Source organism: Melanotaenia boesemani, chromosome 24 (assembly GCF_017639745.1).
Source record: "Melanotaenia boesemani isolate fMelBoe1 chromosome 24, fMelBoe1.pri, whole genome shotgun sequence".
Lineage (NCBI taxonomy): Eukaryota > Metazoa > Chordata > Actinopteri > Atheriniformes > Melanotaeniidae > Melanotaenia > Melanotaenia boesemani.
Genome location: NC_055705.1, coordinates 17,338,297 through 17,354,691, shown reverse-complemented (window position 1 = coordinate 17,354,691; position 16,395 = coordinate 17,338,297). Strand labels below are relative to the sequence as shown.

The 16,395-nt window shown below is 39.3% G+C and overlaps 1 protein-coding gene across 7 annotated transcripts in view; it reads left to right on the top strand.

Moving 5' to 3' along the window:
- The window catches only part of LOC121635881 (interleukin-1 receptor accessory protein-like 1), a 393,288-nt gene that overhangs the window by 358,523 nt on the left and 18,370 nt on the right, over nt 1-16,395 (top strand). For all 7 annotated transcript variants that reach the window (XM_041979267.1, XM_041979264.1, XM_041979263.1 and 4 more), the window contains exons 8-9: nt 11,160-11,305; nt 15,873-16,019. In XM_041979267.1, coding sequence (XP_041835201.1) covers nt 11,160-11,305; nt 15,873-16,019 — 293 coding nt within the window. The remainder of the gene's footprint in view (nt 1-11,159; nt 11,306-15,872; nt 16,020-16,395) is intronic.

Here is a 16,395-nt window from a genome sequence, read left to right as displayed (position 1 = left end):
TGGGCTTCCGGACTCCACCTGTATGGTCGATAAACACCTTTCTCCAAGGTCAACATACATCTACGGCCCTCAGTCTCAGTACCGGCTCCCCACAGGGCTGTGTGCTGAGCCCCCTACTCTACAATCTCTATACCTCTGACTGCATCCCCTCTCATCACAATAACACCGTAGTGAAATTTGCGGATGACACCACAGTGGTGGGGCTCATCTCTGGAGGGGATGAGTCGATGTATGGGGATGAAGTGGAGCAGCTGTTAGTGTGGTCTAAGGAGAATAACCTGCTCTTAAACACCACAAAGACCAAGGAACTGGTTATCGACTTCAGGAGGCACAAAATGGACATCTTACCACTTCACATCTGGGGGGACTGTGTGGAGAGGGTGGAGGACTTCCGATTCCTGGGGGTCCACATTAAGGAGGACCTCACCTGGAGCACAAACACTTTTGAGCTGCGGAAGAAGGCTCAGCAGAGACTCTACTTCCTCAGGGTACTGAGGAAGAACAATGTCAACCAGAGACTGCTGTTGTCATTCTACCGGTGCACCACAGAAAGCATTTTAACATACTGTATAGGTGTTTGGTTCCCCAGCTACACTGTGGCTCAAAGGACAGCGCTCCAGAAGGTCATAAACACGACCCAGAAGATAATTGGATGCCCTCTCCCCACATTGGAAGAGCTACACAGTTCCCATTGCCTCAGGAAAGTACAACTCAGTCTAAAGGACGCATCACATCCCGGACACTCCCTGTTTGAGCTGTTACCATAAGGACGGAGGTACAGATCAATCAGAGCCAGAACAAACAGATTAAAAAACAGCTTTTATCCTGTGGCTGTAACCACCATAAACAACCTCAAATAATTTCTTTTGCAGTCTGTTACACAGTACAATAAATATTACAGCTGTTTACATGCAAGATGTACAAGATAAGTATAAGGTCGACTGCGTGGAAGATTAGTTAGTTTTTTAACTTAGTTGTTTCTTTTTAATTCAAATCTTTTATTCTTTTAAAATTTTATGGTTGAATGTTAAATGTATGTTACTGCACTTTGACTCTTGGGCACTCTTAATTTCATTGTATATGTTACATGTTACAATGACAAATAAACGTCTATTCTATTCTATTCTATGTTTCACAGTTGTGTTTTGAACAGATGTAGTAGTTGTTCCAATGACCACGTGCAGCAAAAATTCCTGTCCATTCCAGTTGTACGCTTGACTGAGGGGTAGCAGACAGAAGAACTAAGCAGACAAAGACAAATGTTATGACCACAAAGATTTCCAGCCTTCTAAATACTCCCAGGTGTGCTGAGATCATTGCATTACAGGTACAATAACACATACTTCATGTAGAATTATGCATGAAAAACAAGTTTGCAACCCGACTGAATGGGTAACTCTACATCTACTTAATATTAGGAAATAATGGTCACAACTCCAATTAATTGTAAGCTTGAAGGAATTTGTAAGCTTTCAGTTTATTTCCTCTAGCATACGAACTTTTGCAAGTTACCAAATAGTCAAAGATTATAGGGAAAGAACGCAACTTTAGGGAAACTGTCTCGGTCTCTCGACCACTCACTTGTTGCAAAGTCATTGTCCAAGTTTAGTCTTTTCTTTAGATGTGACACCCAAACTGTCCCTGTACTTTCTTTTCCCTTTACCCCTGCAAAACGAGATTGTGTTGACAGATTAAAAACTCCACTGTGATAACTTTTCAACTTTCCTAGCGCAGAGACCCATATGTCACAGAGGTTACTCATATGTAACTTTATATAGTTATAAAGCATCTCATAGCTGTGTGAAACTGCATTCCTTCTAAACACAGAGGGACCAATAACTGATGAATTTCCAGTCGAGTTTTCCTGCTGGAACAGATTAGAGTCTCAGCATCTCTAGATTATGAGAAAAAAATCAGGTTATTAGTCATTTTTTCACCACTAATAGAGAGAATTTGGGGGCTTTACGCTTTCCATAGAGACTCATTGAAACATAGACTCCGTAAAACCAGCACAGTATATCTGGACCCCCCAACATTCAATGCTTTTTTTTACCCTGTGCCCTTTAAGCATCTGATGCACCTCCAGCTCCATTCAGCAACATGGCAATAGCTGACCAGAGTCCTTAACCTTAAAACACATCGCCTGCTACACACTAGGATGTTTGTGCAGTCCTCTGTTGTCTTTTCCAGGAACCTACATATTCCTCCACTCAAGACTTCCACTAACCTGTTTGATCGATGTGAGTCTTGTTGCAAAGATTTTTCCCCGTTTTCTCCTAGATAGTTTCAGCTCACTCTATGTTGAGTCACACATGGGTGCCAAAAAGCCATCAGCATGAATCTATCTCAGACTTGTGAAGCCCGTCTCTTTGCTTGACTGGCCATACCAATGAAGAACAATGGGCCCACATAAATTAAGAGCAAGACCTATATTAGTTTGGATACAGTGTTTACCACCTCCAACTCCATCAAGTAACCCCAGCAAAAGCTGCGATAAAGCACTACTTTATTAGTTTTATAAAGCAGCAAATTGCATGTTCTGTAATAGCTCTTCTTTGTGTGCAGTCAATAAAAGAGATTTCACTGTAGAGTGATATTTTCTGTAGTATACCAGTTATTAGCAACACTTTGTAAAGTTAATGTATGGTATTGCTACAGCAGCAGCGGTTGTATTATAGTTAGTCTTTATATTCCCAGCACCTCACAATCTGCTTTGTTTAGTTTGCGCATTGATCAGCGAGAATTAGATGAGTTTTCATATTCAAAAGCCCTGCAGCAGGCAGCGGATGAAAGCCCAAGTGGCCCCCACACCTTTTTGCACTATTAGCCCCATGCATCATTAAACAGGAGCTTAAAATAGCTGCGATTTTTGCAGCCTTAAAAAGATTATATGCTCATATACTGTCCCTGTTTTTTTACAGGCCAGCAGGCAAGATAGTTTTTTATGTACTTTTTCCCCCTTTTCATTGCTTTTTGTCATTTTCTTTGTGTTTTTCAGTGTTTAGGTTGTTTTAAGCACTACGGTTAATTGGTGGCTTAAGAAAGAAAAAGAGCCGGTAAGGCTTTGGGGAAATATCATTGTTTAAGCCTCTTCATATTTCAACTAACAGACTGAAAAATGACAACCACCACTTTTCTCTCTCAATTAAAGGTTTGACAAAAGGTGTCATGGAGGCTCAGACAGGGTTTATATCCATTTCAAAGTTAACTTACTGGTATTGTTTACTGGGGAAGACTGAATTTGTGACCAGGTTATGGGTTATTTTCAGATCCGCTTTTTTTACATCATAAATTTACACTTCTATTACAGTGACTCATCTCAGGGACTGGAGTTAATGGATCAATCCACCCCTATATTCTACATGATCTGCCTCTTTTGAGGTCATGTAGCACTCAATAACCCTTGAAACACATTATTACTGTATGACAGTCTAAAGAGTCCGAGAGCTCACACTATCACACACCAAAGTGACTGAAAAATACATGACCGGCAGCTTCAACCCTTTAGGTGTCAGAGTTTTTAAGATTTTAAATCATACTAAGCTGTCATCTCCCACATGGATGTCATTATTGATGGACGCGCCATGATGAAGCATCACTTTCACTGTTGCTAGATGACCAGTCGTCATCCTCAGGAGGCAAATAACCCCATTTTGCCTTCAGAACAGCTTTAATTCTTCATGGCATTGATTCAAAAAGGTATTGGAAACATTCCACATAGAATTTGCTCCATATTGACATGACAGCATCACACAGTTGTTGCAGAGACTTTTCTCTGTAAACCCTACAGATGGTTATGTGTGAAAATCTCAGTAAATCAGCAGTTTCTGAAATACTCAGACCAAAAACCATGCCATGTTTAAAGTCACCTAAATCTTTCTTCCTCTTCTCATCCTTGGTTTGAACTTCAGCAAGTCATCTTGACCATGTCTACGTGCCTGCATGAAGTTGCTGCCATGTGATTGGCTGATGATATTTATAAGAACAAGCTATTGAATAGGTGTACCTGATCAAGTGACCATAGAGTGAAGATGCTGATGAGAATTTGGTAATAGTAATGGAAAAAATAAACGACCAAAAGAGTTCAGCTTCCAACTTTTGAAGTACAGTGAATGCAACATGATTTCAGCTTGAAACTGGTTAGAAATAAAGATGAAGAGGCTGGATAAATCTACTCTGAAGACGCTCTGGTTAGACGCTCAAACATATGCTCTGAAGTTTAGATTAAAATCCAAATTATATATATATATATGCTTGCATGTGATACAAGAGGTTACAGCCATATAATCTGATTTTTGAAAAGAAACACAGCTTTAACCACAGATGATTAAATAACAGCCAGGATCATTTACAGAGGAGCTTATTTGAGAAATGCCTTGTTTGTATGAAATTAAAACTACAGCATGACTTCCTGAGGATTTGTCAATTCCTTCTTATTGTTAGTTAATACTGTCGCTGCTTCTTACGGAAGCGTGGAGCTGCCACCCAAATAAAAAAAAAATCGGACCTTATCACGTTATAACGTGATATGTTTATTGTAAAAACGTAAAACGTATCACGTTATAACGTGATACTTTATTGTAATAACGTGAAACCTTTATTGTAATAACGTGAAACGTATCACGTTATAACGTGATAAGTTTATTGTAATTACGTGAAACGTATCACGTTATAACGTGATAAGTTTATTGTAATAACGTGAAACGTATCACGTTATAACGTGATACTTTATTGTAATAACGTGAAACCTATCACGTTATAACGTGATACGTTTATTGTAAAAACGTGAAACCTATCACGTTATAACGTGGTAAGTTTATTATAAGAACATAGCCTGTACTGTATGCAGATGTTGTTACGACCTATATTGGAGCAAAATACATTTCATGGAAAATATACTCATCAAGCAGAAACTTTTCAGTTCTTTTTGACAATGATTAATTGTTCTACTCTGGTTTATTGCTGTACAGAAATGTGGGACAGTTATGAGAAACACGTAGGTCACCTGCCTGCGCACGGTGAGACGGTGCGTGCCTGTGTGTCTGAATTGCCACAGAGCAGGCATCCCCAACCTGGGACCTCTTGAGCCAGTGTCCTGCAGGTTTTCAGTGTGGTTTATTATTTCCAGAGAAATTCCTAATTTACTACATGGGATTAAGTTTTACTTCATTGGAGATATTTGATGAAGCTTGGAGGAAACTTGTTGACGTTGCACTCTTTAAGTAGACAGGACCACGTCTTTATGTCGGCAACTTATTTCTCCCAGTCCCAGCGGCGCATAAAGCCTTTATAATTTTCATTTTTATTGTCAGGAGACAACATATTATTAACTGAAAGCAGCGCACACACTCTATTGCCACTCAGACACATGCACGCACCGTCTCACTGCGTGCAGGCAGGTGACGCACCGTGTTGCTTATAACGGTCTTGTGTGCAAGAATAAGGTCTGCACTAGCCTCTTAACGACCCATTATTTGAGTCAGGTGTGCTGCAGTATGGACATACTGAAAACCTGCAGGACACTGGCTCAAGAGGTCCCAAGTTGGGGATGCCTGCTCTGTGGCAATTCAGACACACAGGCACCGTCTCACCGTGCGCAGGCAGGTGACCTACGTGTTTCTCATAACTGTCCCACATTTCTGTACAACAAAAAACCAGAGTAGAACAATTAATCATTGTCAAAAAGAACTGAAAAGTTTCTGCTTGATGAGTATATTTTCCATAAAATGTATTTTGCTCCAATATAGGTCGTAACAACATCTGCATACAGTACAGGCTATGTTCTTATAATAAACTTACCACGTTATAACGTGATAGGTTTCACGTTATTACAATAAACTTATCACGTTATAACGTGATACGTTTCACGTTATTACAATAAAATATCACGTTATAACGTGATACGTTTCACGTTATTACAATAAAGTATCACGTTATAACGTGATACGTTTCACGTTATTACAATAAAGTATCACGTTATAACGTGATACGTTTCACGTTATTACAATAAACTTATCACGTTATAACGTGATACGTTTCACGTTATTACAATAAAGTATCACGTTATAACGTGATACGTTTTACGTTTTTACAATAAACATATCACGTTATAACGTGATAAGGTCCGATTTTTTTTTAATTTGGGTGGCAGCTCCACGCTTCCGTAGCTTCTCACTGAATCCACTGGACAAAAGTATAACATTGTTCGTTCTCCTCATTTAAATGAGGAAGACCCAGATTATGAAGATAAGGATTTTAAAATCCTTTTTTTTGTTTGTTTGCTAATGAACATAACATCCTGCTGAAGCATTTATGTGTCATAGTGCTCTGCTTGTACAACACTTTTTTATTATTATTGTAATATATTTAAAATATTTCTTTTTGACAATCCAAACTTCAGAAGTCTCTTTTCTTTCATTAATCCACTTGGCAAAATGTTGTGTGATAGGTCAGCTCCTTGGCGTATCGTGACAGTCCTGCTATTATTCTCATACCAACGTGTCAAAACCAATCAACATCAAGAACCTCAGCGAGTCAATAGAGCTGCGCTTTTGGTGGGAGATTCATGTCATGACTCATATGGTGGCGGCCTCCTGTCAATCACAGACAGTTTGCGCCCACTTTTGTGTAGTTTTGTTTTATTGATGGAGTAAAGTGTTACCTTTGGAAAGTAAACGATGGCACAAAGGTCAGCAAATTATAGAGCTGGAATTAAACTTAGCCTCCATGTGGTGTAGTTACTTGCATATTTATGATGGAAAAAGATGGATGAGAAGGTGTAATATGGAGGTTGGAAGTGCATAGTTTTTCTATGATAACGTCTCAGAGCCCAGATGGAGGCTTATAATCCTAAGGTCAGAATTTAAAGATTTTAAGATGCAGACAACTAAACAATCCTTGAGGCAAACTTGTTTTTGTCTGAAAATACTCAGTGAATGATTCAGTATTTTTTACTTAGGACTTTTTGAACAAACTTTGTTTTTTTTTTTTTTCTTTTTTTAAATATATGAAACAGAATATTTGGAATCTGTCTTCCGAGCAGACCAGCAAACACTTGCATTACAAAACTGAAAGCAGAACTTCTGTCTTTATTTCAAATCAGACAGCAATGACCCAGAACTACAATATCAGCTCAGTCCCAGCAGGCAGTCTGTCTGCATCTAATGAGAGACACACCAAGGGAGCAGACAGTTCGTCCAGTGTATAACGCTGTAGCATTTAATACAAATTGTAATACATTATCTCTTCAGATAAAATTAAATATCTGCTCTATACGAGCATATTTTTTAGTCTGTAAATGAGCATCTTTGAGTTTCTGACCTGTTTGTAAACCTGATTAGTTGTGAGATTTTAACATGTAGCATCACATCATTTTTCATTCACTTGATTTTAGTGTTAATGGTATAAAATTCAGTCAGAGTGAGAGTTACAGAGATGTAGAGGCAGAGAGAGACAGATGAAGAGGTAAAAATGAGAGAAATATGCAGAGTTAGAGTCTGAACTAGATTGGTGTAGAGAGATATAGAGGTAGAGAGAGAGAGATGTACAGCTAGAGGTAGAAAGAGAAAAAGAGACAGAGTGGTAGCAAGATGCAGTAGATGGGCAAAGAAAAACAGAAAGGTAGAGCTAGAGGTATGGAGAGAGATGTAGAAGAGAGAAGGAAGAGAGAGAGAGATTAAGAACTACAGTTAGAGAGAGAGAGGTAAAGGTAGAGAGATATGTAGATATAGAGAGAGGTAGACAGGTAGAAATGGGGGTAGTGAGAAGAAGAAAAAAGCAGAAGTAGAAATAGATGTATAGGTAAAAAGATATGTAGAGGTAGAGAGGAACAAGAGATTAAAGCTAGAGGGTAAGAGAGATAAAGAAGTGAGAGAGGTGTAGATGCAGAGAGGAAGAGAGATGTAAAGCAAAGATGAAGAGGTAGAGGTCAAGGTGTTATGGGGACATTGGAGGAAGGATGGAGGGACATAGACCTATGAAAGGTTTTAGGGAAAAGGGAAGGATACGTAGGGCTCAATAATAGAAACGTCTCAGTATTAAAGGAAAGTTGGAAATGTATAGATGAAATAGGGAGGTTCATCAGACCAATGGAGGAAAGGATCTGAACATTTTATGAATAAGTCAGAAGGATATTCGAGGAAGGACAGAAGGGAACATACATAGGAAGGGTTACAGGAAAGGAGGAACGATGAATAAGGATCAAAACAGGAAAGTATGAGGAATACTGAAGCAAAGGTGAGTGAGGGATTTGTATGATGTATACAGGTGAGTTGTAGGAAAATACAAGGGAAGATTCTTCTGTGAGGTATAAAGACGCATCTATCGTTTCCAAGAATGTTAGGATATTTGAGGAAGTGTGTAAAGGAAAAGTTGGAAGAAGTGTCAGAGGATGAGAAGAGATCTGCTTCAAGATGCTCTGAGGGACATCCATGACAAGGTTGTGTCAGAAGAGATGTGAGTGATGGAGGACAGATGGAGGAGGATGGGGTTGAAATAGCATTATCAGCCCAATCATAAGGGAGGATGGAGATGTGACATGGAGGAACATTCAACATGAGCTTTTTTTTCTTCCTTCCTTACTTATTTTTATCTTTATTTTCCTGATTTGCTCCCCCTTTTAATTCACTCCCCCTTCAAATGCTTCCTATGTCTCTACTTTTTATTTAGATTTTTTACTGTTTAGTTGTCCTTCTCTTTTATATTCACTGTTTTAAGTTTTAACCAGACTTTCATGTTTTCTCCCATTTTTTTTTTCTTTTTCATCTTCAATTACCTTATTTTTTTAGGTTCTATCTTTTCTATCCCTGCCTTCTCTAAATCAGCCTTCATTTATGTCTTTTGTGCTTCGGTCCTCTTAAAGTTAAACATTTTCCTCTTGTGCTCTTCCAGCTGTTTGGCGTTCCAAAATTTTTTTTCCATCTTCCAGTTTTTTAAGGTAATATCTGAGCTGGTTGGCCTCTGTTGCATTTTGTTTGTCTGAACATGCTTTTTTTATTAAGCGACCTGTTCTTTGTTAGTTAAATTCCAAAGCAAAGTCTCAAAGTATCATTATAGCCCTTCACGCAGCAAGATCATCTAGTTTTCCATGTAGATGCAACCTGGAAGATTGTGTTTGAAAAAAAAAAGAAAAAATACTACAGGGTAAAAAAGACTGTTTACTACTAAAGTTAGATGTTTGTAGATCCACATTATACAGCAGCCACATCTGTATAATGTCTCTATGAGCTTGGTACATCAGCATATTCAGGGCTCTGAGCTAGCATTTTTAACATTTCCCCCTTAAACCACTCTAATGTTTCTTTAACACTATGTTTAGGGTCATTGTCCTGCTGGAAGGTGAAGCACCATCTATCATTCTCTCAATTCCAACCATTTTCCCAGTCCCAGTTGATTAAAAACTATCCCCATAACATGATAATACCACCGCTATGCTTCTATGTGGGAATGGTGGTGAGAGGTGTTGGATTTGCACCCGGCTGTGACATTTTCCTTCCTGGCTGAAAAGTTAATTTTTTTTTTTTTTTTTAATGTGACCGGAGTAACTTCATCCATAAGTTTAGTTTTTAGTTTAGTTTTTTCTTCTTCTTCTTCTTCTTTCTGGTCACTGCTCCATAAAGCCCAGCTCTTTGAAGTGTAGATAATAGTCTCTGCTGGGATGCTTTCCAGCTCCTTCAGGGTTACCTTTGGTCCCTGTTGCCTAAGATAAATGCCTTCATTGCCTGGGCAGTGAGTTACGGTACATGGCCATCTCTAGGCAGGTTTGTTGTAGTGCCACTTTGGGTATATGCAGCAGATATACATTAACACCTTTTGTACCTGATAAAATGGCTAAGGTCAAAGTTAAGTTATTTCTATTTTCTTTTTTACTTTTATAATTTATTAGATTTCTGCCTCTTTTGATTGATTTGTGTGAATTCCTAACAATGTAGACTTGGTGCATTGGAAATTATGTGTTATTAAAAATAAAAATCTGTCTAAATCTGTCACTTAAAAGTCATGTAATATCCCTGAAGAAATGAAAAGCATTTATTAGTTAGAGGGCATGCAGAACTAGAGAACAGTTATTTAATTACACATGTTATATACTGTTACTGATTTGCCCTGCTGTTTCTAACCAAACCTACAATAATGCTAACTGACTGAAAAAGCCAATGTGAGTATTAAGTTGGTCCATGTTTAGATAAATAGATGGATAGATAGATAGATAGACAGATAGATGGATGGATGGATGTACAGTAAAAGTAAAATCAAAGGTTCTGAGACCATTGAGTGCTTTAAAAGTAATCAATAAAATCTTAAAAAGTACTGGTAGCCAGTGACGATGACGATAAAATGGGTGTAAAATGCTTATATTTCCTTGTTCTATTTAAAATCCTGGCAACAGAGTTGTGATTTGTCTGTAATTTGTCCTGTGAGCTTGGCACATCAGTTTGGATGCAGACAAGTAAGAAGGATGTTACAATAATTCAGCCATGATGAAATAAAACACGTAAAATCATTTTTATATCTCTTTATATGTGCTTAATATCAGTTATTTATTTATTTACAATCAAGTAAAAAATGGTCATTTTTGTAACATACCTGGCGTTTCTGCAGCTCCCCTTATTTTTTCTATGTGTGCCTTTTGTCCTTTTTATATTTGTAAACCAGAGCTCTGAACCAGCACTGGAACTAGTACTGGTTCAGAACCAGTGCCCTAGAACCAGTTCTTTCTCTGGCTCTGACCCAATCACCATTTGCAGATGACTTTTGCAGCTTTGTTTATTAACATTGCCAGGTGCTTTAATGGAGTCAGTTGGCATTTATAAATCTTTATTCACAGAGGACTTTTTAAAACAAATGTCAAAAAATCCCATTTGCATGGCCGTATGTAACTACAGCTTAGTGTTTGGAAACACTGGAAGACTTTGGAGCATTCACACGTAGCAACCGTTGTTTAACACGGCCTTTAAAAACAAGACTGGTGATTTAAAGACATGGATTTGCAGTGAAAACAATAAAAACACAGTAATCTGTTTTAATGGGGAAAACAGTCCCCTGCCCGCTGGTTCAGATATTGACATAATGACTTGGTTCTGTGTCTTAGACCAACTTAAACCTGAATCTTGCACCAGCTCTAAACCAGTTCTTATTTCTCTGCTCTTTGCCACCCCCTGCAGGACAATCCGGGAGCACCTGGGGGAGCAAGAGGTTTCCATCTCCCTGATCATCGACTCTCTGGAAGAGGGCGATCTGGGCAACTACTCCTGCTTTGTGGAGAACGGCAACGGGCGGCGGCAGGCCAACATTCAACTTATCAAGAAAGGTGAGCCGAGCATTTGTGAAATTGTCATTTATGGCATCTGTGGTCTTTTACTGTAAATCTAAAAGATTAATAGGCAAGCCTTGTATCTAATTGATGGCATGTTTCAGCTTTGGAGGTGAAAACAATGATTTAACACCACAGATCTTCACTATGACAATACAGTGAATCTCCTTTAGCAGTTTACTGATACAAAGAAGAGCTACTAGCATGATTCTGGGAAATGACCACTTATTTTCTGCCGCAAGGAGGAAATAATGGGTCTGTATGGTATATTGTGCAAAAAGCCTATTCATCCACCTCAGCCTGAGGAAGCACTATTTTGCAGAGAAAGAAAAATGGCTTTCAAAAAGCGATTAGCCTTCAGTGCTATGACGCTGAAGGCTGAACATGTTGTTTGACTTCCTAGCAGTGACTTCCCCCCAACACACAAATCCTCCATTGATCACTGAACTCTCACCCAAGCAGTTTCTTTTATTCCAGCAAACATTGTCTCTGTGTTCTCGCCTCACAAAGGATGAATGTTTGAAAGTTGATTCCATTATGATTTAAAATAGAAATGTGCATTTTTTTAGTGTGGTTATGTAAGTGAGATCTTTTTTACTTTTTTTTAAAAGCTAGGTTGGTGGGGGAGTCTCTGCAGCCTTTAAGTTCTCAGTGTTGAATACATTTACATAGTAAGATATCTCTCCTCTCTTTAAAGCTTGAAGCCTTGGATCCAGCTTTGATGCCGGCCCAGTTCCCCTCCATTTGCTCTATTAAAGGGGTTTATGCTGCACAGTCAATTCTCAGAATAAACTAGTGACGATAAGCATGGTTCTCGCAGGATTGCACTACAAGAAATAGTGTTTTTCCCATGTTTTTTTTAGGGGGAAGGGTTTTCCTTTTTTCCCCTTCATATGTACTGTTGCTGCAGTGTAAGACAAGTCAATGTTTACGCTGCCTTTCAACATGCATCAGCTTCTTTGACTCTTCTCTTGAAGCTCAAAGTAAATTTGGTCGTTTCTGTGTGAGCACATTTTTTTTTACCGTTTCCCTGCTTTGCCTCCCTTTCTGTCCCACGCACACACATGCAGACACTGAATCGTGCAGCATCAATCAGAATGTGTCTTCACTTGGAGGCAGCCTATGAAGCACGAAAATCTGTCCTCATTTTCACTTTTTGTACAACTTCCTGTTGTCAAAAAGTTGTGATTCTCTAATTCCTCTTGACCAACTTTTTTTTTCCCCCCATATGTGAGTTTTTTTTTTCTTTTGTCTCACAAAACAGCAGCAACAACATTGACAGAGAACATTCCCAATTTTATTTTATAAGGTGTAATGTGCTGGCATTTGTTCTATGTTTTCATCCCCCCACACCCCTCGACAGTGAGGGGAAGGAGTGATGAATAGCCCGATTTTATGCAGGTCCATCAAATCCAGCCTTCCTGTCGTCAGAAGCTAATTTGTCTTAATCTGTCCCACAGCAGCGCCGCTGCAATATGGATGCCAGGCACAGAAGAATCGGCCTCCTCCACTGTAATCTTTGCAGCCTGAGAAGCAGCTGGCTTGTTATACTGTCCAGATATTGGAGCAGAGAAGCAGCGTGGACAAAGGGAGGGCAGAGTGGAGGTGCAGAGGACAGCGAGGGAGAAAAGTAGAGTTTTTAGGAGTGCTTGTTAGCTGCTTCTCTCCCGGAGAAGTCAGGAAACTGAGGATGTTTCCAGGGCTGAGAAGAGACAAACTGAGATAAGATGGGGGGTTGGGGAGTTTGTTTGCTCCTTTGTTTGTATACTTCCATTGCTGAGTTTGGCTGAAGGTCGCCGCCAGACAGGCGTGGCGAAGCAGCACGGACCGTGCTCGTTAGCTCTCTAGAACATCATCCCTCATCATGGGAGCTGTCAGCCTGATGGCCGCTGCAGCGGGGTGGGCATCGCACACTCCGACGAGGTTAAACGCACGTCAGTGATTGATAGCGATGCACGCGAGTCCTCTCCATCCGTGTTTATGCGCGTGTGCAGCACCGGAGTCAGTCCAGGCTTTTACTGCTGTCCATTAGTCAGCCAATGAAGGCTGACCACCCAGATTTTGTGAGGCGTAGCCAGGAGGAAATGTTGAACTGCAAAAGATGGAGAGACATCCGACAGGAAACTGTATAGCAAGAAAAAACAAAAGCCTTGAAAGGCAAACAAGATTGTCTAAAGACTAAGTAAATGACTTGGTTTTCAAGGCAAGTCATCAGACCATAGAGCCTAATGGTTGGGTCTGTTGTCCTAAAGGTGTAAAATATCACCTCCTGAGTGACACTGCTTTTTTAAATAACTCCCTTTAAGCTAATCTGGAGTAACACCAAATGATCAACATATGAAATCCAGCAGTTCCTGGAATTTGGCTTCTCCTGATCCCGTTTCATGTTTCCACAAGCGCCTGTCAGGCCACAGAAATGATGAACGCTGGGATCTGTCAGGTGGTTCAGCCACCAGCCGAGAGCTTTACAGCTCTGTAGCTGTACACCAAACCGTGTGGCAGCGCGATCCATCACATGCTATTGTCGCACCGGTTGCTTTAGTGTGAGTTTTTTATTATCTGAATCGAGCCAGGAGGCATTAAACGACAGGTATGGAAAAGCGGTTGTACTTTCATTCTGTTTTGAGATATGTGTCATCCGGATCCAATCAGCCTGGAATGAGCAGTGGGAAAAGATGGAGAGGGAAAACAAGAAACACTGACACAAATGTAGACTGAATGAATACAGCCGAGGGAGTTGTATAAAAGCCTTTCACAAACAAATGTGGCTCTACAGCAGTCATTTCACAACATGGAGTGTTTTAACATCAGCTCCTGCAGTTTGTGTTATGACTGTATCATGCTTGACCTTTTGATTGATAACAGAAATGTGTTCATGTGGGGAGCAAACCTGTAAGAGCAGAGAGAAACGGTTAGTTGAAGGAAACTGTAGGATCTAAAAGAAATTCAACCAATTCTCTGTAGAAAGACAAAAATATATGTAAATGCTTGATTGGTGTAATGCTGCAAGGTGACATCTTGCTATTAGTTATCTAACTTAGTGGTTCCCAACCTTTTTTACTTGGGGACCCCCTTCGTGGACCCCGTGCCCCACCCCATGCTGAAACCATGTTTTCAAAAGTGAGATTCTCACCACAAATTATTCTGGTTGAGCCCTGTCCCTCAATAAAGTCTAAATTTATTTGTAGTCTAATTTTTATTCTTATAATAGGGACAATATGTAGACAGTAATCACAATGGCTCTGAAAGTTGAAAGCCTCAGGAAACCCCTCTGCTCTTTAGGGAACCCTCTTTGGGGGTCCCAGACCCCAGGGTGGAAACCCCTGATCTAACTAATCACTCACCATTTAATGTAAAAACCTACTTCAAATTCTAAAATAGCAGTGGTGTGTTTCCTCCGATGTGCATTGTGCTGATTTAGAAAAATCTATGACCTACTGGGGAAAAATTCCCATAAAAATGAATGAAAGGAGCATAGCTGACAATTCAATACAGGGGGAAGCAAAAAAGAAAAAAAAAAGTTTAATCTATGATAGCTTACACAATTTTCTTCATCACAAAATGTGTAATCTTTCTTACAATGTAATGCTCTGCGTTAATGCTGGGTGATAAAACTATCTCAAAAATAGATTGAGATTAAGGTCATATTCACACCTTATAGTCTGCTAAACTCCCATTTCTCATTGCATTTAAGCCTCAATGATCCTCTCTTAACATACATAAATAGGTACACACTGTTAACGTTGACAAACATTACTGCCCACATACTCCCATGTTACACACTAGCACACTACTATTCACTATTTGGTGGTAATACACCTCTAAGCTGGTTTGATAACCACCAAAAAAAAAAAAAAGACAGATGAGAACACAAACTGCTGGATCTCTGCTATGCTTGTCCTTTGTTTTTTTCTTGGCTATAATTAAAGCTTATACCCTACCTACCAGGTAAGGGTACAGTTTTAAAAACGTGACGGAGATCAAGGTTTACAGTACGTAACTACATCAAACCGAACCAGACCTCTTGATGGAAACAAGGCTGTATTGTGACTATGGCCTACAACACTCCTGCTGTCATCTGGCTGCAAGGAGCATGTGTGTTATCTCACACTGTTAAAAAGATAGAGAAAAAACAAGATTTTTTTTTTCAAGCTCATCGGTACATTGAAGATATATATCCCTTTGCAAGACTTTTAGAGATGATTATCACCTCTCATTTAGATTATTGTAAATCTTTATATGCAGGTTTTGATCAAATGTAATTTTATCACTTTCAGGCTGAATAAAATCCAGCAGCTCATCTTCTAACAGGAGGAGAAATGGCATCATCACATCACAGCTGTACTGGCCTGTTTATGATAACTTCAAGTCCATTATAGGATCAAATTTATAATTCTATTATTTTTTGAGCGTATCAAAAGCATAGCGCCTCCCGATTTAGATACACACAGGAATTTTAATACATTTCTAGGTCTTCCTTCACATCTATACCCCTGTTTTTTATTTATTTCTCAACACATCTTTTTAATCTCTTTCCCTTCTCTCTTTGTCTTTGGAATATTAGCAGAGCTGATGTACACGGTGGAGCTGGCCGGTGGTCTGGGAGCCATCCTGCTGCTGCTTATCTGCCTCGTGACACTGTACAAGTGCTACAGAATTGAGCTCATGCTCTTCTACAGGAACCATTTTGGCAGCGAGGATATCGATGGAGGTAGGATAAGTTAAAACAAAAATATATTTCCTATACGTCACAGCATAATAGTATGTGATACTGAAGTCTTTGCTGTGCAATGGATTATTTCTAAAGCAACTCACATTGCGGTAAAAGCATCCTTTCTTTACCCAGAAGGAATTTATCCAAATCCTGAACAGTATTGGTGCAGCTCTGCATACAAATTTCCTTCTTTTATTTTTTGTTTTTCTTTACTTGAAAAACACCTGGGCCTTTTTTTCCATTTCTTAAAGCTGCAGGTGGCACAATTTTTATGCAAATGTAAACATATTTTTTATCAGTTTGAATGACAGAAAAGCCAGCCGTAATTTCTAACTCAAAAAATCCAGCTCTCAACCCACTTCCACCAAAAAAA